Consider the following 21,843-nt stretch of genomic DNA (forward strand, 5'->3'; position numbering starts at 1 on the left):
CATTTATGTCTGTTACCTATTTCCTTCTGTGACTTGTATTTTCTTTAAGGGCATTTTCTTTTCTTTTGTGGCCTATGTTTTTTCCTTGTTACTAAAAGGAAATCAGTTTTGAATTTGAGTTAACAATCAGAGGAGTGTGTGTATATTATACATATTTCTATTTAAGTACAAAAAGAATGCCTTGTGATTCGGTTGCATTTTACTTTAATGAAGACATGAGTGGCGCTAAGTAGGAAGGGCCTTGTGCTGACACTGAGAGCTGCTGCCACCACTCTTCAACCCAATGCTCTGAGGGACCAGCTCCTGAGGCACCTACTGCAAGGCAGGACTTGTGGGGCGCAGAGGCAGCCCAGTGAAGCCCCAGAGTTTTAGGACCGGAAGGGTGGGAGCTAGGGAAGACAGTGGAGTGACGGGGAAGCAAGTGAACGGGGCTCTCGCCCAAGCTCTGTTCTTACTCCCCTGCTGTAATCACAGCAGCTCGGTTTTCCTGTAAGCTATGTGGTCTCAGGTAAGTCTCACACGAGTACAGCACCTGTCTCGTACAGCTGATGAGGCAAAGAGACTGACTTCAGGAAACACACCTAGCACAGCGTGGGACACACAGCCGATGTTCGAAACACGTTAGCCGTTATTCGGTGTGGAGTCCACATTCGGGTTTGTTAGTGGAAAGAGTTTTGGAAGTCAGTTTTGGCCCATGTCCCTCATTTAAAAAAAACTGAAAAATAACTTTGTTAAAGTATGTAAATGTAAAAAATATGTTTAAAAAGTATGTAGATGCATTTGTATAAAAAAATTCAAACAAAATACCAGAGTAGAACGAAAGAAAAGCCTTCGCTTCTCCGCCTCCTTTCACTCCAACTTCCTTCCCCAGAGACACCCACTGTTATCATTTCCAGACCTTTTTCTCACACACTTATATACATAAACACGCTTTCTGCTTTTTATATAAATAAAATTATACCATCTGTACTGGCCTGCAAGCTTACGTTTTGCACTTAACATCTCTGAGAGGTTTTTTTCCTGTGGTAGCACATCTAGATCTACATCCCACTCCACCATTTTTAAGCGGCTGTACGCTACTTCACAGGATGGACATGCCATATTTTGTTTAACCGTTTGTTAAAGATGAACATTGCCTCTTTCTTGGTATGGATTTTTTTGTAGGCTTCATAGCTAGATACAAAATTGTTGCCTCACACTGCACGCATTTAAATTTTTGATACATAATGAAAATTTGCTCTTCAAAAAGGTACTATCGATTTGCATACCAGTACTAAAAGCCTCCATTGTTATTCTTATAATTTCTTTGCCAACCTGATGTATGAAAATTAATATCTTATTCTTTTTTTTCATGTATTTATTAACCAACTGTTATTTCTTCAATGAATTTCCTGCTGGACTCTGTACTCATGTTTCTTTGGCTGTCTTTTTCATATTGATTTTTAAGAATTCTTTAAGTATGCTGAATATTAATCATTTGCCTTTTTTAAATATAATTTTTATTGTATTTTTTTCCATGGCCATTCATGTGTCTTACATAGCTTAAACTGTTTTTTTTCCTGAGAAATAAAAGAAGCCCCCCCCAAAAGACTTTATTTTTTGCATTAACTGTACTTATTTGAAATATGGACCGCTTCATGAATGTGCGTGCCCTCCTCACGCAGGGGCCGTGCTGACCCCTGTACCATTCCAGTTTTAGGGTACATGCTCCCAAAGTGAGCGCTTAAATGGTTTTTTTCCTAGTTTGTTGTATATCCTTTAATTATGCTAATAGCCTTTTCTCCCAAAACAGAATTTCATTCTTTTTATGTTGTCAAATCTTTTAGTACTTATCTTTATGGCTTCTGGGTTTTCTGTCTTATGTATTTCCTCTAGTACCCTGCTATTACAGGAGAGCTTATTCTCTTCATTTACCAAAGAAGGCAGCTCACTGAGTGACAGCAGAGTCAGAACTGGACACGAGTCTCTCTAGATTGCCAATCTAAGGATTTCCCCACCAAACCATATATCACTTCTCTGTTGTTACCAGCAGTTTAAAAAAATTCCAGCTTTAAAGGAAATCCATGAGCTCTGACTCTCTCAGCTTGGATTGCCTCCTCTCTCCCTCCTCGTTCCTGTCTGCCTGCACAAGGTCTGTGTACTCTGTGTGGCAAGGAAGCAGGGATGAATCGGCCATGATCCCTGCATTCATGGAGCTCAAGTCTCTGTGTGTGCAATGATGTAAACAGAAATTACTATAAAAACTGTGAACATTTGGTTTCCCCATGGACAGAAATCTGAAGAAAGCACATTGATGCGTGAGCAGGGCGCCTGGGTTTCCAAGAGGGTTTTCAGAGAGACACTTTGGGCCTGGTCTTTGATTACATGGAGATTAAATGGTTTTAACCCACACCACCACATTCCACCTTTCCAATGGAGGTACACAGTCCTCAGACCTGTGACCTCTGCGTGTTAATCTTTTGGTATCTCTCTGACATGGAGTTCTGCACACATGGCTTTGAAGTTTATGGAGACACAATGAACTAGTTTACTCACCAGAGATGTTAAGAAGACAAACCCTAAACTAAAAACATACCCAAATTATAGTAAAATTCAATAGTTAATAAAGTAATATGGTATTTGTGAGTAATTAAGTGAGGCCTCTGACTCACAGAATTGTTAGTCTATAAAATGGAGCCAATACTTAGGTAAAATGATCATAGTATCTTATAAGAATGGTCATTCTAAAAACATGAAGTACTGCAAAGAGACAAACAATAAATCCATAGAAAGCACTCTGCACCTTCAGCACTTACACACACAGTGAGATCCCTGGAGTAGGGGATTAAGCACTAGAGCCCCTGGAGGGACTCGCCATACCGTGAGAGGCGGAAGTGACCCCTCCATTGAGGTCCCATTCCAGGCTCCCTTGAGAAGTCTTACCAGGCTTCCATCTGCCAGAGTGCAGCCAGAGAAGCGTTTTGCAAGAAATCCCTCAAAGTTAGTTGTTCTCTGAATAGCAAAAAGAAGCAATTTCACTTCAATTTCCTTAGCTCTGGTACGCATAATCTTGGCAAGTTCTGTCCTTCAAAATAAAGAGGTAAGAATATTGTCAAACAAATGGATCATTCAAGATGAGACAAAGTAAATGGTTTTAGTATATATTTTTTTAAAAAAATGGCCCTAGCTGGTTTGGCTCAGTGGATTGAGTGCCGGCCTGCAAACCAAAGGGTCTCCAGTTCGATTCCCAGTCAGGGCACATGCCTGCGCTGTGGGCCAGACCCCCTATTGGGGGTGTGTGAGAGGCAACCGATGGTTGTAGTTCTCACACACTGATGTGTCTTTCCCTCTCTTTCTCCCTCTCTTCCCCTCTTTCTAAAAGTAAATAAATAAAATATATTTTTTAAAAAAGTATGTGGCCATTTCAAATCCTGAGGTCTGTTACTAACTTAGTTTAATTGTTGGAGAATTTTAAGGTGAAATTATCCCCAGTCAAGGATTATGGACACCAATTTGTTTATATTGTTACTACTGTTTTTAAATACTTAAATTTTTCAATGCTTTGTATCTTATAAAAATGCATACTTTTCTATGTAATTTCACAAGTCATTAGTTACCAAATGACAAAACCCTCAGTCTTCCAAGGAAATGACCGTCTCCCTGAACAGAGAGCAGGAACCCTGGAAATACACATGAGAGACTGGACCCCCTGTGTGGAAAGTATGTGTTTTGTGGTCCCTGCCTGTTCACGTGCCTCTCCAGTGTTCTGTTTCAGAATGTAAGTTGCTCAAGGGCAGTGATATAAGATTTCTTAGTAAGAACTGAGCTATGATCCTCTTCCCCCACAACAAATGACAAAATCAAACTAAATATATTTGATAATTAAATATCTGTAGGATTTTAGCCAAAACTCAAACAATGAAAAGCTTAGCAGCAGTGCTGCCATTAGCCGACACAATAGCAGGCTAGTTGGCTTTAGAATACTGCCAGTTTCCTGCAGACTTCATTTTTCAGAGTTAGCTTATAAGTCACTGATCTATAGTCTAAAAGGAATTACTTATCAATTTCTCAAGGAATTCATCTTTCTTTGCTTATCAGGACTTAGAAAGTGACAACCACAACTGACCTCGAATCAATACTAAAGGTTATCTACATCTATGCTAGTGAGTGTGTTTCTTAAAACAGTCACACAGAATGTACAACGCCTAGAGTAAATCCTAAGGTATGGACTCTGGGTGATAACCATGTGCCAATGGAGGTTCATCGATCGTAACAGATGTACCGCTCTGGTGGGGGATGCTGTTAATGAGGCAGGCAACACATGTGTGGGGCAAGGGTATGCGGGAAATCTCTGCTTCTTCCTCTCACTTTTGCTGTGAACCTAATATTGCTCTATAAAAATAAATTCTATTAAAAAACAAAACCCACAGCACATAAATTTCCCATAAAACATTTCTCCCAGCACAATGTGCTTAAAGCTTGCAACTTGACTGTATTCTCTGAGTTTAAGACAGGCAGGCAACATGGATTACTCTACGGTGGCTGAGTTATGCTTAGATATGGAAATTTTTATTAACCTGGAGTTACTGTAACTGTGAACTATTAGAAGGAAATATATAACTAATAAAACACAGTTGCCACCACTGTACTGGCATAGTTGCAACTAAAAAATAAAAAACGTTGACCCTAGTTTTAGCTTTTGTCACAGATATACTGATCTAACCTTCTTGGGCTTTAATTCTCGAATATAAAGGAACCATGTATAATAGACACGCAAGTCCAGGAAGCACACAGTCCCAAACAAGATGGGTGCAAAAAGGCCCACGCTAAGACACCATAATTAAAATGCCACAGGTTAATGATAAAGAGAGAATCTTAAAAATTGCAAGAGAAAAGAAGTTACCTACAGGGGAGCTCTGATAAGACTGCCAGCTGATTTCTCAAAAGAAAGTTTGCAGGCTAGAATGGATTGGCAAGAAATATTCAAAGTCATGAAAAGCAGAAACCACAGCCAAGATTGCTCTACCCAGCAAAGACATTTAGAATCGAAGGGCAGATAAAGAGCTTCCCAGACAAGAAGAAAACTAAAGGAGTTCATCATTACCAAACCATTATTATATGAAAGGTTAAAGGGACTTAAGAAAAAGGCAAAGATCAAAACTATGAACAATAAAATGGCAACAAATACATATCAACAATTGAATTTAAAAAACACACTAAGCAAACAAGTAGAACAGAGACAGAATCATAGATACAGAGAGCATTTTGATGGTTGCCAGATGGGAGGGGTTGTGGAGGAATGGGTGAAGAGGTGAGGGGATTAAGAAGTACAAATAGATAGTTACAGAATAGCCATGGGGATGTAAAGTACAGTACAGGAAATGAAGACGAAGAACTTATATGCATGGCTGGGGACATGAACAATGGCGGGGGCAATGCCTGAGGGAGTGTGAGGTGCTGGGTGGAGGGGGGCAAAAGGAGAAAAACTCGGACAAGTATAACAGCATAATCAATAAAATAGAATTTTTAAAAAAAATGGATTATGTAGCCCCTGAGCTATACTCATGGACAATGAAGACGGGATGAATGAGAAGATATTTAAAATGCTTAAAACACTAAGATGCCAATATTATTAACTATCTAAAGACTATAAATACTGTATTAAGGGTGAGAAAAATTGTTCAATAAATATTTCCTGATGGTATACCAGGTCACTGAAGCAGATTCTACCTCTGTCCCTATGGAACTAGCTATCTGTAAAGTCAGAAAAGCAAATTGATGATGGATATGTATAACTGTAAACTAATATGGGTGATACAGACATAGGGGAAAATGTAGGGCAGTGAATCACCATAGCTAAATGTGGTTGGTGAGTCCTGAGTTGGTGAAGTCAAGAAGGCAGGCTGTTCAAGGCAAGGGCTAGGCCGAAGGAAACCCTGGAGAGAAGCTGAGAACAGAGAGTGGGTATAATTGGATATGAGGGTGATGTCCATCATTCAGTGGCATCAGGTAGTGATTCCAATCCACAAGACAACAAGGAACCGCTAGACACGAGGACTGATTGTAATGAACACCAAAGTCAGCAGAGTTGGAATCTACCTTGTGATGTGGCAAAATTCTACTGCAATCCTCTCAGTCATGTACCACTCACGAGGAAACATTCGGCCGTATTTCTCCTCGTAGTCCACAAGCTGGCGTTTTATCCAGGCATAGCGTCTGTCAATTTTGTCCAGCCAGGCCACCTTAGGAAATCAGGGAACAAAACCCGCCCCAGTACTTAGAAGTAGTGTTGACAGTTTAAGGAAACAGCAAAAACATGGAACCAAAAAAACACAACAAAACCCTCTACTTCTCATGGTTCTAAGGAATCTAGTCTATTCTTTACTTGCTCTAGGGGTTTTACCCTGGGGTCCATGACTAGGTTTCAGAGGTCTGTATATTTCCTGAAACTGTATGCAAAGTTTTCTGCACAGCTGTCTTCTTCTGGAGAGAAGATCTATAGCTCTCATTAATTTTTCCAAGGGGTCACTGATCCCAAAATGGTTAAGAACCACTAAACCATACAGTTAGCCCTTAGGATTCACGGTTCAACAATCAACTCTTTAAGACAGTAATACTAATAAAGTGTAAATCAGTATACTTGAGAGCATTCAATTTTCAAAAAAATTCGAATGTAATATCTGATCTCATTTGGTGGATACTTACATCTTGGTTTTCTTGAAAAAGTACTAGATACTCTGAGAGATGCTGTTTAATAAACTTCTTGATGATTTCCTGTTTGATTCTGGGGTCCAAAATATTAGCAACCAGACATGCGTCTCGTAGGACATTGCTGGGTCCTCCTGGCCTCTGTTAAAACAAACATACAGCAATTCAAAAGCCAGAAACAACCTCTAAATCTCACGGCCTGTGACAGCTTCTACTTCTCACTCCTCTCTTGAAGTTATTATTCCCACTCCCATGATACTCATTCTTCTGAGTATATTTCAGTCCTTGTTCCTCGATGAGAGAATCATTAAGCTAGAGTGCAGTAGCCAGTATCAAAGCTACTCCGTCAATCAACAATGAGATATTTTGAAACACATGGCCAGGAATGATCACAGGAAATTTTGCTTTCCAAACACCAAACCTGAAATCACCTTGTGGAAGAGCCCAGAAGTCAGAATGACCCCAGTCTCACTCCACATGTGCCACTTTCCCTGATTCCAATTTCAGATGCCTACTCTTAAGGCGCTGTGTACCAAACAGCATGGTGGCATTTAAATCCTAAAATCAGGTCCCAAACCACCAGACTTGTTTTACTATAGCCAACCACCCAGATATGCAGCTAAAGGTAAAATATATTATCGGACCCCCGACCTATAAAGAACAGTAAAAGGACATCAAGGGGCTGTATCGATACATCACAATTACTGAAGGCAATTCAATCTCGCCAAAACTTTCTTTGTGCCATAAAGTTTATGGTAACTCACTGAATGAACACAGCTGGCTGAGCGGATTATTGTAGAAAGAACACTTGGCATCTACTCTTGGCTTAGCTAAACAGCCACGTAGCTTTGGCACAGTTATTGAATCTCATCTGAAAAATAATAGACTTTAGGTGATGAGTAAAGTTCTTCCAAATCTTTGTGTGTTGCTTTATTTTTGTCAACTCTGTCCAATTTATCCATCTCCACTAAAGTTTAAGTGTTTCGTAAGTGTTACCTAAGCTGCCTCAGAGCTAAACTGTAAAAGCGCTGACTAGCGCCATGCTGAGAGGCTGTTAGGGCACCCTGGGATTGCGCCGACTGCTCAACTCTTGCTTCTGCTTAAAAGCATTTGATCTAATGGAGAAGTCACAGAAGCCAATGCGTACGGGTTCAGATTTTGTCATTTTAAAAGGACTTCACAGGTTACCTTGGATAATTTTTTTTAATATCATGAAGTGCAGTTGTGAAATAGAAATAATAGCTAGCACAAGGCCTTTAAGAAAAGTCAACAGCCATTAAAAAGAAAAAAGAAAACTCTTTGTTTGTTACCTAGCCAGAGGAAAAAGGGAGGCAAGCTGCCCTGACCGGATGACTTGGCTGGAGCATCATCCTGTGCACCAAAAAGGTTGCGGGTTCGATCCTGGGTCAGGGCACATACAGGAGTCCACTGACAGATATTCCTCTGTCACATCAATGTTCCTGTCTTTCTCCCTCTCCCCCTCCCTCCGCCCTCCCTAAAATCAATAAACATATCCTTGGGTGAGGATTCAAAAAAGGGAAGCAAGTTGTTAAAGAAAACCGTTTTAACTTCATCTGTCTGGTGGGATCCAGGAAAAAAATATAACACAGGTCATGGCTACATTCTTCTAAACAATAGAGCTGGGCTTCATCCACATCTTTCTGAAACCTCTTGAAACCAGTGAACAGCAGATCCCACACTAAGAAGAGTGTAGTGCTTATAATTTATGAATACCTTACAACCTCTTCTCACAGAACTGCTTTCCAACCTCCATTCCCCACAGTTACACCGAATGAATAAGAATATAAAGTCCTCAAAGGACTTTACAAATGAAATATGTGATTACTGGAAGACATCCATAACACGGGCAGACATTAAAATCAAGAGCAGGTTTCCTATAGAAAGTAGTACTCTACAAAGCTGGGGCAGCTACCCCTGTAGCACAAACAAAAATAATTAACATATTTCCAGTTATTGAATTACAGCACAGATCCAGGAAATGTTCCTTGGCTCAGTAAACGAACATATACCCACCATCTCCACCCACCAAGTGCAGCGAAGAATGCTGCCTGCTCATGTGTACTTCGGCTCATATGCATGTGGAACAATTCTGTCTCTTGAAATAGCTCAAATAATAGAGGAAATAAAAGCTTCAGAAGGTTCTTCCCTTTGCTACAGATGCAAAGCATTAAGATTATGTCTGCTACAATCTGAAGGTAGAGTTAAAGGCAGTTAACCAAGCACAAAGACCGCCAAGTGAGGCAAAGCTTGTTACATGAGACGTGTAACCAATAGCTCACAAGTGAGATACTGTGGGCTTCCCAGATGCAACCCAAACAGCTATGCCACCAGTGAGAGCAAAAGGGATTAATTCCAAAGAACAGGATTCTGATTGTCAAAAGCGAGTCTCCTAACTGTGTCACTCCAAGTTACATAAGCCCGTGGACTCCCCTCCCAGTTGTCCTTTCACCAAATTGAAACCAATGAGTTATATAACAATCCTAAAAAACACTGCAGCTTGAAGATTTTTTTTTCAAACACAGCCATGAGAAAAAAGGAATTTGCTGGGAGACAAGATATTAGGTTTGACACACATTAAATCAAACCAAAACAAATCCTCACTTTTTGATGCTGAAAGAACACAAATGAGGAATCAACATTGCTTTGGGATACTTAAAATCCAGGACAGTCTCGTTACCCTGAACCTTTGGCAAACAGACTTATGGCTGCACCAAATAATTTTGGAATGATAAATGGAAATAGTAACTGTAGTGAGTATGAATGTTGATAATATCTAGAGACTGGAGAGAAAATACAAAAGAATACCTTGGTACCCTGGGAAGGAAATGCTTCTTCAAAATCCGCCAGGATTTGCTGTCCTAACTCAGTCTGGGCAGCCTTCACTCTGCAGAGAAAATAGAACATATGGCCTGGTGATTTTCAAATGCTCATAAGTAATTATGCAAAGATCTATAAAGGTCAGAACCCTTGGAAGTCCTTAGAAATAGGAAGGGGGAGGGGTGCTAGATAGGAGAGGCCACACACTTATTAGTAGCAGGTTTATGACCAGGATCCAGGTATCCTATTTAAACTCAGGATGGATTTCCTACATTCATTGATTGTCTGTATCCATGTTCTTCTAGGCCATGCCTTGCCTGCCATGAGGTAGTATATGTTAACCATCATAAAATATCATGGGGTGGTAGTTATGCTGTGGGAAAATGCTACATAATAATAACAATAAGGCCTGAATCAAAGATACATCCATTTTGGATTACTTGCTCCTTGGTAAAAAATATACGAGAGCTCCACAGTTTCAGAATTGTGTGGGGTTTTTTTTTCTTTTTTTTTTTTAGATTTTATTTATTAATTTTTAGAGAGAGGAAAATGGAGAGAGAAAGAGAGGCAGAGAAATAGCAACTGGTCACCTCTCGCTCGTCCCTAACTGGGGACCTGGCCCACAACCCAGGTATGTGCCCTGATGGGGAATCAAACCAGCAACTTTTCAGTTCGCAGGCCCACGCTCAATCCACTGAGCCACATTAGCCGGGGCCAGAGTTGGTTTGTTTTCCAACCCAGAATCCAAGATCAGGGTCAGAAGTTTTAACAAATAAATAAAAAGAATGTTTTCCGGACTCAAAAGGAAAAAGGAAAATGATAAACTGCTAATTGAGACTAAAGGCACTGACTGAAGATGTAAATTCACTCAAAGGCTATGAACATGAAGACTGAGTTACAATAAAGAACAGAAAGGGAAGGTCGGTATGTAACACAGGAGTTTGCATGTACACTAGGAGCTCAACACATATTTGACAGGGTAAATGAAAAGAGAAAGGAGAAGCAGCTGAGGTGAGAGAGGAAGTTTGCATCATCGCCCCCTGCTGCTCCCGTCCTCCACTAGCCACTGGGCCATGTACCAGCAAGCACCAGCCAGCCTCCTGCCTGCCCAGCTGGAGTGCAGCAAGGCTCTGAGGCTGCTGCTAAACTGCCCTGAGCCCAAGGCAAAGATTGTATCTTTACTAAAAGCATCATAAAATAGTGTTCTTCCTCTCTTGGTCTCCACCCTGTTACTTTGGAATTAGCTTCATGAAATTTCTAGAAAAAAACGAACAGCTCAAAACCACAATTTCTTTGGCTACTAGGCAGTGCCTAGCAACCTAATTTTTCTTTCTTTTCTTTCTTTTTTTTTTTTTTAATGAGGGAATAGGCAGGACCCAAAGCAGTCTGATTTCTCTGTGGCATAGTCATAAATATGCCTTTATTTTAAATACTTTCCAGGGTTTTTCCACTATCTTCAAAACGTTTAAAGCCACTCGGATAGGTGGATTTGTAGCCATTTTAGTTAGTTTCCAAGGGGGCTAGAAATGACAGAAATAAGGCTATAACTGACGTAGCCCCCCAAATCAGAATTAAGACCATCTGTCTAGGCTTGCCCAACAGACAATGGGAAACATTTCGGACAGGAATGAGAGAACAAGCTTTTGTGAAATTGTGCCTTGGAGGTCTTGAGACTACACAATGGGCCAGGTAGACAGACTCCCCTGGAGCCAGGTCGCAGAATGAGTTTCCAGAGCCCCGGCTCCTCTGTTCCAGTCTCCTCTCAGCGGCACACAGAGAGCACTGATCCCTCCTACATTACAGGGACAATTCCTGGATGGGAAGTCCCACCCCCAGGTAGGGGCACTCTCGGCCATTTTCTCAGGGCTCCTGGGCCTCCCAGTGATACTGAAGGTCCCAGCTCAGCCTCTGTCACCCCACCATCCATTAACTCCACCTTCTTGCTGGGTTTGAAACTGGGGTGCCTGAAAAGAACCAGAGGCTTGGACTTCTGAATTGCAGAGAGGAGCGTGAAGTACCAGGTGGTGATTTGCAGATCCCCTCGCCACCTTCAACCCATTTGCAAAGTCACCTCTTGAGATAGTCTAGACTTAGCTGTGCTACTAGTGAGCTGCGCACAATTGTAAGGAAGTCATTTCCTCTACATGGGCTACAGCTAAGCACAGTTGTAAAATAAGAGGGTGGGGGTGGATGCCTGTATGAGAGGCCTCTCAGTGTCCTCTCCAGCAGTGACTATTCTACAACACCCATCCTATAGTGCTAGCTGCCAACAGCACCCAAATTTACAGGTGACTACAAGTCAGATATGTAATTAATGTCAGAACAGAAGAGTGAGTTCCCTCACATAAACACTTCCAAGCATAGATTTTGGAGTGTCTATCAGGACTCAGATGAAAGAGCAACTATCTGCCTTATTGACATTAATGATGGTCTGTAAACCGAAACCACGATGCAGGTATTTTCAGGGTGACATGTGAACGGTAATCTTCACAATCAGTTGCCTAAATAGGATCTTAGAAAAAAAATCACTTAAGAGAATCTACTTTCAATTTGACTCCTTTGGAGTCCTTCCTCTTCTAACAATGAAAAGTAAATGCCTACTGTAAAGAGATGGATCAGCTGACACTCTGTCAGCAGAGCATGTGTATGGATTGGGCCACCAAGATTTCCTGGTCATCTTTATGAAGCTCAATCCACAACTGAAAGAGAACAGGGCAGGAAATAAAAATCCTCCTGGCATCCAAATAAGCTCAGTCTGGTTGAGTGGTGGCACCTCAGTGTTGGTCACTTCTGGGAAATAAAAGATTCTCTGTGTTGCCCAGAAAATTCAACCAACTGGTTTCTAGCATCCTCCATGCCATGTGGCTAAAGGTTGTTTAAAGGTGCCCTTTCCTAAAGGTGCTATCAGTTTTTATAAGGGGTGGTGGCAAAAGGGCAGTAAATTGTGGAAATTATTTAGACATTTGTTGATAAGTCACCCTGATGCTTCCTTCCATTACCTTGTGAATGACAGTCCCAAAGGAAATACCCATACCAGTTCACAGTAAGCTGACCTCCCAAATACGGTGTGCCCTGGACAGAAGGGTTAAACAGCCACATTAGTCGGAGATGCTCCATTTCCAAACAGACAGGCCCTCTAATCTCAACCCAGAATCTTACAGCGACTCAGCTGGACGCTTTTGAGATCATCAAGTACAACCCTCGCACTTTTGAAACGGAAGTTCTTTCAGAAGGAACTTACCAAAGGCACATAGGTAGGCAGACTTTTTTATTTTCTATTTTATTTTCTTTTATCATTACACCACGGGATCCCAATCTGCCTATTATCTCACACATATAAGAGATTAGGACTAGCCCAGAAAAATATTTTTTAGTCCCAGGGTTTCATGAGTTTTGAGAGAATGCAAGAAGCTTCCATTCTTTCTCAGGAAATATTGACTAATTACTAGAAACATTACTTTCACTAATACTCTTAAGCTAGGAGGGTTTGTAATGTAAAGATGATATTTTAAAAATCTTTCCTTCGATGCCATATATTTAAGCATTTTCCAGAACGGTAGTTGGAAAAAATGGCTATATTCAAATCAAGGTCTATGAACTTCATATTTCAAATGTACAGGCAAAGATTTCAAAATACAACCTTTTGTACGATTTCTACAATTTATAGATAGCAAGATATTAAATTAGAGAAACTGAAGCAAGATGTAGGGTATAACTGTCTTGCCTTCTCCCCCCCACAAACAGCTATTTCTATCATTTCCAGATGGTTCTTTCATTGCTATGTAAATATCACAGAGGCAAATCATCAGAAATGATGCTAAAAATAAGAAGTCTGGACTTTCCTCAAACTTTTAATACCTCTTGAAAAACAACTTTGGTCAAGCACTATAAACAGAAGGTTTCTTCTCTTGTGTTATCTTTAGTGCTACTTAATAGCACATACTTTATATCAACCTACACAAAATTTTTAGGAATAGAGATTTTCCACTAAAAAAAAAAAGCAAATCCTCCTGTATTTGCAGCAACCCTACATTATAATGAATGTTTGGAGCACTGAAATAAATATATTGACAAACTGGTAGATTTTTCTCTTTATAATGGAAATGTCATTACAACAGTGATCACATTATTCCTTCAAGTTTATAAAACTACCTTTTTGAAAAAAATGTTAGAGAGCAAAGAGTCCTAAAAGAGTACATTTTCTTAGTCTCTGTTTCTTTTTAATTTTTTTTTAAAGAGTTTATTTATTTATTTTTAGAGAGAGGGAAAAGGAGGAAGAGGGAGAGACATATCAATGTGTGGCTGCCTATCACACGCCCCCTATTGGGGACCTGGCTGGCAACCCAGGCATGTGCCCTGACTGGGAATTGAACTGGCAGCCCTTTGGTTCGCAGGCTGGCACTCAATCCACTGAGCCACACCAGCCAGGGTGGTATGTTGCTTTTTTATAAATAAAACTCAGTTCTGCTTCATTCCTGCCATCAATGATGCCTATCACACACCACCAACCAATTGGTAACCAACTCCTCAACACACCTCCTTGACCTCGTGGTCATTACTTAGTATGGTCCTTCTCTTTTCTAATCCAGAACATAGTGTCAACCCTCTGTACCTATAATCCACTAGACTTTTACAAAATATAGATGAGATCACGCCCCTCCCTGCTTAAAATCTTTCACTGTCAACCAAATAAAGAATAAATTCTTTTTTTAAGATTTTATTTATTTTTAGAGAGGGAAGGGAGGGAGAGAGAGAGAGAGAAACATCAATGTGTGGTTGCTGGAGGCCGTGGCCTGCAACCCAGGCATGTGCCCTGACTGGGAATCAAACCTGCGATACTTTGGTTCGAAGCCCGCACTCAATCCACTGAGCTACGCCAGCCAGGGCTAAAGAATAAATTCTTTAGCAAGGTATACGAACTCTGATCCTGCCTACCTAGGCAGGCTTTCACTCTCCATCATCTCCCAAAATGCCACCGTGTTCTCTCTCTTCTATTTCCCCTTCTCCTCTTGGTGGTAAGATCCTGCCCATCCTTTTAAAATTGAATTCTTCTATGATCCCTATCCTCAGCCCCTGAAGGTTCAGATTATCAGTTCTTCTTCTAAGATCCTGCTATGCCTTATACAGCAAATAGTAGTATACCAGTTTTGTTCTATTCATGCTACCCTAAAATTTTATATTAGTATCTGTCTTCTCTATACAAAAGTGGTGAACTCCATGAGAGCACAGAGTGTGTATTGCTCATTCACTACTCTAGCACAGGGGCAGGATGTAGAAAGTGCACAGCAAGTGTCTATTAGGTAAATGATGGCAAGAGTAAATGAAACAGAAAAGGAGGTTAACTCTGGATTATCATGAGGGTAGGGGGAGGAGATACTGCCCCCAACCATCCTCCCCCATCCACCGTGAGCAAGTCTGTCTTCTCCATCCAAGCTTCCTTCTTTCTCACAGCTCATAAAACCATCTGTCTGCTGTCTTAGCTGCTTTCCCTCCCCAGTGAGTTATGGCGATCAGCCATCTCTAAGTGTGAAGCGGTTAGGAAGGACGAGGGAAAGGGTGGTGACTTCCCTAGTGTTCTGCCAAGCTCTGTTCCGACATTCCTGAATAGTTCTTTGGCATTTCCCTGTAAGATGGCACACTGGGTACGTGGTGCAATCTCCCCTTCCTGCCCTAGGCCCTTAAAAATAATAAAAAGAGCTTAATAAAAATCCAGAACCATATTAAAAAATGTAGTAGACTAGAAATTCTGAGTCTCGTGGCAGTTTGTTACAAAGAAATAGACAACTGGAATAGTTGTCTATATTCTCCTTCACTAATGCAGAAATAGTCTCCTTCACTAATGCAGATAACTGAGAATTGTTCAGATACACAGCATGCCAGTGGCCACTCTGATGATGGCCAACCAGCAAACGTCTGACACAGGTGCTTCGGAAGACATGGTCAGGAGTCGGTAAGGCCATGACGGATGGGATGTCCGCATCGCACAGAGTTAGAGTGGATGACAGCTAAGGTTCCTTCTTATAATAAGATTCTATAATGAATATGCTGAGCAAAGTGCTTAAGCACTTCCCTGTACCATCTTTTCTTAAAAGGGAAGATCACTTTCTCCAGTGACATACCTTTCAGAAAGCTGCCGGATCTGTGGAATTCCCATGTACTTGTGGAAATGCTCCAGGACATTCATTACTCCCTGAAGAAGATTAGCAACTTCTCCATACTGTCTTCTCCTGGTCATGGCTCTGCAAGGAAATAAGAAGTTGAGAACTCTAGAAAAACACTAAGGATATAAGATACAGATGTGGACCAACCTACTCTGAGCTCTAAAACAGACACCAACTTCATTTAATCAGCATTTACTGAGCACTGATAAAGTAAGGTGCTGTGCAGTGGGGTGGGGAGGGCGGGAATAAGACTGGTCTGAATCCTCAAGGTCAAAACATTTAGTTGGGGAGAGAGAAAACCAAATACACATTTAATACCAAATAGGATGAACTGAGTTCTAAACAGAAGTACTAGTTATGTGCTATTGGGGTGGGGGTACAATAGAATGTGTGAACAATGGATTCTCATTGGGTAGGGGAGGGGAAATCTGGGAAGACTATGAATTTGAGATTTGGGTTGAGTATTATGGGATTAGCAGGCTTTTGACGGGGAACACGGGTAAGGATGTTACCATCTGAGGGTTACAGTTTATGGGCAAACTAAACACATCTTCCCAGGATATACAACACAGGGTTTTATGTGCATTTACACGTTAACACAAATCTGTAGGTTTTAAGCCAATGTTAAGCAACTCTGTGTCAAGTATGTCTACTTTCCCTTTACAAAGGTTAATGAAGCATAAAAAAAGGATGTTGATAAAATCAAACAGTTACACACACAGCAAGGAAGGACAAACTGTTAGACTGAAATCTTTCATTAGGGCTGAGCTTTTAAATTAAAAGTATAATTTATGACTTCCCTTAGGCATTTAAAAAGACAGGATCAAGTTCAAGCCAAGATGTGATGCTGCTACCACTGCCTGGTCAGAGTTGGTGGAAAACCAAGCATCTGGGGGAAGGGACAAGGCAGTTGCTCTTCCAGTCTCCCTCGGCCTCTGATCTCTCTGATCATTACTCACAGGAGAATCGACCAGGGTTCGCTGAAACGCATGCGATGCCTGGGAGAGGTCAGGAAGGAGTCTGCCCCTCACCCGCCCCCAGCTTTGGACACTGCATCTAAATTTCTGTGACAATGCTCCTTCTCTGTCCACATGTGAGATTACACTGAGGCTGGGGCAGGGGGATTTCCCAGCCCGAGACAGACCACAGAAAAGAACCGACATCGCAGAATCTTGCTAATAAAGGAGGCCCTTACGCTGCTTCTCCGTGGTAAATAACCGGCTCTCCCTTTTAGCACTGTTTCTAATGTCCTCATGCATCACTCTCTACAGTGCCTCTATAAACCAAACAGGAAGCTACTGTATTTGAAAAAGTGAGTGGAATGATAAATCAAAGATCTGTTTCCATATGATATATTCAACAACAGTGCAACTCAGCCCAACACAAGCGGGAAACCTTGCCAAGGCCGAGGCTATAGAGAGGGATTATGGACCTGAATCACCCTGTGGGCCTCAGTGGTAGAGATCTACCACATGGAACGATCCGTATGTTGCAGTCAACCTCCACATGCTTTCTGGGTGCCCTTTAGACTCATGTCATCTCACTTTAAAGTGTCAGGGTGTTTGTTAGGTCTGGAACACCAGAGGGCACAAAGCAAATCTGGTGGCTGAACATTTGAGACGGATTTGCAGCAAGTGGGCAGGATGGAGTGATTTTCCTGGCTGAGAAGTAAATAAACCTATGATGGCATTTTCTACATGCGACCCACTCATTTCCTGCGGACCCAAAGGAGAAAGAGGACACTGCTTACTCGAGGGAATCGACGCCACCCGCCAACATGTGCAGGTGGTTCAGCGTTGTGATGGAGGTGGTCAGGTGACGTTTGGCATGATCTAACTGCTTAATATCCCGGGTGATTTCTTTAACCTAAATATTGAAAACCACAGGAGAAAAAGGAGGAAGGTTAAAAAAAGATGTAAAGCCATCTGCAAGTAGCTTTACAAGAAAATAATGCAAATGAAGCAAGGAAAAAACCCTCAGATTACAACTGAAATGAATATAAAATAATACCGAATGTAAACTACAACTGAAAAATAAAATAAAAACCCCCCTTGGGTTAGCTCCTGGAGGAAACCTAGGCTTTCTCACAACAGGTAATGAAAATAATTCCTAATCAATCCATTTAAATTTGATTTGGCATTTCTTCAACTGACTTTACCCAGGGTAATAAAATCCTCAATTGTGAGAATAAAATGAATTTGTTTTGTGTCCCAAATGGAGTGACCCAAGGAGAAATTTAATATGGCGTATACAGGGCCCAAAAGCAAGTATAATGCATCCCCTCTTGAACAGGGTCAGAAAAGTATGCCTTCTGCCACTGGGACTGCTTGGTTCAGGACAAAATAGATGGTACCAGTTTGCTAATTCTATTCAGATGGTATTTATTCACGGAACTAGGATGTACTGTCTGGTATCCAGAAAAGAAAGACTTTCTCTCAAATTTGAAGAAGATTAAACTGTAAACCCAATAACATGAGCTTAATGTGTAATGTCTTCAGGGAGTGAGAAGGAAATTGAGGAGTAAAATTCCAACACTGTTGATCCGTTAGGTCCAAGAGGAAGAACTCTGTATCTGGGAATGCAAGTACAGTAGAGCCTTGGTCCTTGAACTTAATTCGTTCCAGAAAACAGTTCAAGAAGTGATTTTTTTCGAAAACTGAATTTCCTTTGTTTGTTGCCTGAGGGACACACGACTGATCACACAGGTATCAGCACGAAAAAGTTGTTGGGTAGAGAATAGAGACCCAAAGTTTTGTTAGACAGCCAAGACATTTTTTTGTTGTGAGTAACTTGGTCAAGAACCGAACTATTCAAGAACCAAGATGTTTGAGAACTGAAGTTTGACCATATATTTCAGTCACTAGAAAGGTCCACTCAGTGATGAGGCGGGAAGCATTCTCCAACTTGGCCGACACCTAGGTGAAATCTTCCACTAGCTACCTGAGTCCATTTGACCAAGAAAATTTCTGAGGAGCAATGTGCTTTCCCAGGTTCTTTGATTCCTGGAAGGAAAGGAGTGCCCTGATGCCATGCACAAATAACCTAGTCACTAGAAAGCTCTATCTCTCATTAAAAGTGAAATACCCAGCCCTGGCTTGTGTGGCCCAGTGGACTGAGTGCTGGCCTGCGAACTGAAAGGTCGCTGGTTCAATTCCCAGTCAGGGTACATGCCTGGGTTGCAGGCCAGACTGCTAGTCGGGGGCATGTGAGAGGCAACTGATTGATGTACCTGTTGCACATCAATGTTTCTCTCCCTCTCTTTCTTCTCCCCTCCTTCTCTCTAAAAATAAATAAATAAAATCTTTTTTAAAAAATGTGAAAAACCCAGTAGTAAGTTCACATGACCTGTATTTTTAGTTGGATCACCCAGCTCAGTTTGTAAGCAAAAAAAGTAGGGGGAAAAAATGTCAGGAATCATGGCTTCCATCCACTGTGCAACTAACACAAGCCTAGTACTGTGCTCAGTGTTCTTCATACATTTACTTCTTATAACCCTTTGAGCTAGATGTTATTATTCTTATTTGCAGCTGAAGAAACTAGAATGCAGAGACATTACATTATGCAGTCAGAATGTCAGCCCAGGAGCTGGCATGTCACAGTGCCTCCCACAGAGTACGAGTGGGTGAGGCTGGATTCTTGGTCAGCAGCGGGGCCTTCACAGCACACCACCAGAGGACATGGACTTGTGGAGGGAGAACTTAATCAAAACCATAAGCATGTATCACAGGCAGGATACATCCGCCTCCCAGATCTAGGACCTGTTTTCATGTGATACCAAGTTACATACTATGTATCTTAATAACGGCTAACATTCACTGAGCAGCTAACATCAGCCTGGTACTACTCATGATATGAAATACATGATGTAAACAAATGCTAGAGAAAGGGTTCCAAAATGACTAGGGAACTATTTTGGGGAAACAAGAAAACTTTTCCTATGTAAACACAGGGCTGCAAATGTGGGGCAGCAGGGAATGTGAGTCACCGCATCTCGAGCAGCTCCTCCTGAACTGGTCCAGAATGTACTCCCAGGGCTTGTTTTAGAGATGGGGGTGCGGTGGTCGGCAGCAAATGGGAGTAAAAGCCCATTAATGAGTGTAAGTCATCATGATGCTGAGATACAAACTTCCTCTTCTAGTACAAAAAGTTAGGAAGAAACCTGGACTCACCATTTGCTCTGATTTTTCTGCCTTGTCTTTGATATCTTTGATTTTGCCGAAGAGTTGCTGAATTGCTTTTTGGGCCTCCTCAAGTGCCTAGAATAAGAGAAATAGATGAAAAACCAGACAGCACTGGTCCCTGCACTGTAATCAAGTTCAGCTTCAGAAGAAAATTAATAAAGTTCTCTTGATTCACTGTACTTCTGCTGACAATTTTACTGGACCAAAGCAGTAAAGACAGAGTATAGCATTTGGATACAGGCAAACGCTCAGGATTCTTGCCAACATGCACCACAAAGTTTTAATTTAAAAGCTAAACTATTTCCCTCTAGCTCAGTGATTACCACACGTATTGATGACAATGAATAAACAGGACATGCGCATCTGTGCGTGTGCGCATGTGCACATGTATGTGTGCCTTAACCTTCAGAACCTGCACAGACAGAGGTGACTCGACACTAGGGCTGGGGAAGCTCTGAGTTTTGGCAGTTCCAGAAGACTGTGTCTTCAAAAAAAATCACAACTGTCTGTGGGGACTCCAGAACTGCAGCAAACCTGGAAGATATTTATAGCACCCCACTTGGAAACCAATGAAATGAAGTTAGAAAGGGACACTTAAAGCGAATGGTGAGCCAAATGTTTCCACTGAAATAAAAACCTACAAAGATGAATGCCATGCATTAAAAATATTAACAACCCACAGTAGCTTCGGTGAGCAGGGGAAGCAATATTCAGGGATTTGTGAGAGTGCAAAAGCCACACACATGTAGAACATATGTACTTATAAAAGATGCAGCAGCCAAAAGAAGAACTCATGCTTCATTTCATCAAAAGCACTTTGTTTATTTTGGATTTAAGAGTGGCCTGTCCTAATCGGGCATCACTAACCCTTTATAAATGTAGTGACAAGGCCAATGGAACCCTAGAGCTGTGTGTGGCCACATTAGCGTGCATGAAAAAGAAGCCAGCCTCCCTGGGGAGGACACCCTCACAGAGGGAAGAGGAAAGCAAGGCTGAGATGAAGAATTTCAACTCAGACAGAAAGACAAGAGAGAAAGACAACAGCCCTGTAGAATGATCTGAACCTCTGAATTCAGCTATACCCAATGGAAGAGCTACCGCTTGACTATGAACTCACTCATTTTGTTTTTTTGCTAAAAATCCTCAAAAAGTACACTTAAGTTGCCTTCCTCTGCAAAAATTTCTTCCTTGTTAGAGGTAGGGATTACATCTCATTTTCCTTCCGTAGTTTCCCAAGCGGTCCACTTCTGGTATCAGGAAGGAACCCTTTCTTCTTCTGAACGCCCTGCCCCATGTGCAGTGCAATTGCAAACACGGTTTTCTTTTGATCTTCTTCCTCCTACTCTGGGGTTAACAGGAGCTTCGCATGTGGGGACGGGATGCTAAGCTGGTGCGTGTGACTATGTTATGGCTCCTGCAATGAATGTCCAGAAGCTCCTCTGAGAAGTCATCCCTTAGCCCCTTTGTTGCCAAGTCTGAAGTGGCACTATTCCAGCAGCTGTTCCACCACCTCACTCAGCAACTGTCTCCACTCTGCTTCCTGCCATCCTATCTTTCTCAGTCCAGACTCGGCACCCCCGACGCAGCTGTGGCATCAGGAGAAAACCCTCCATTTTCCAGCCGAGAGGCAGGAGTCTTAGGCTCTCTCTGGGCATCAGTTTCCTTGTATGAAAAGCAATGATAATGGCACTTAATGCCAGGGTTCTTGGGAAGATTTAATGACATAATAGGTGTGAAAGCTGTATGAATATTAAGTTTATTTCCAGGACTTATAACCAACCTGAACAAATGCATGTATGCATATATGTATAGATAAATAGACACATATATAACGTTCTCCTCTGACAATTTTCCCTCTCATACACAACCTCTAGACCCCCCTACTATCTGACTCATCCTCTTCTTAGCCACACCCTGAGTGAGTCCATGCCCACCCCATCCACCTCCCCACCCCTCTTCATCAGCACTAACCATCA

The 21,843-nt window shown here is 41.6% G+C and overlaps 1 protein-coding gene and 1 non-coding gene across 4 annotated transcripts in view; both read right to left on the bottom strand.

Moving 5' to 3' along the window:
* The window catches only part of VPS53 (VPS53 subunit of GARP complex), a 133,256-nt gene that overhangs the window by 75,673 nt on the left and 35,740 nt on the right, over positions 1-21,843 (bottom strand). For all 3 annotated transcript variants that reach the window (XM_045837337.1, XM_045837338.1, XM_045837339.1), the window contains 7 exons: positions 19,856-19,942; positions 17,437-17,552; positions 15,645-15,764; positions 9,514-9,592; positions 6,685-6,828; positions 6,079-6,221; positions 2,923-3,064 (listed from right to left, as the gene is read on the bottom strand). In XM_045837337.1, coding sequence (XP_045693293.1) covers positions 2,923-3,064; positions 6,079-6,221; positions 6,685-6,828; positions 9,514-9,592; positions 15,645-15,764; positions 17,437-17,552; positions 19,856-19,942 — 831 coding nt within the window. The remainder of the gene's footprint in view (positions 1-2,922; positions 3,065-6,078; positions 6,222-6,684; positions 6,829-9,513; positions 9,593-15,644; positions 15,765-17,436; positions 17,553-19,855; positions 19,943-21,843) is intronic.
* Positions 1,620-1,721, bottom strand: LOC123817773. The gene has a single exon (XR_006785488.1). It is a non-coding gene; the product is annotated as a U6 spliceosomal RNA (small nuclear RNA).

This window comes from Phyllostomus hastatus, unplaced genomic scaffold (genome assembly GCF_019186645.2).
Source record: "Phyllostomus hastatus isolate PE091 unplaced genomic scaffold, TTU_PhHast_1.1 phas_contig_210, whole genome shotgun sequence".
NCBI lineage: Eukaryota > Metazoa > Chordata > Mammalia > Chiroptera > Phyllostomidae > Phyllostomus > Phyllostomus hastatus.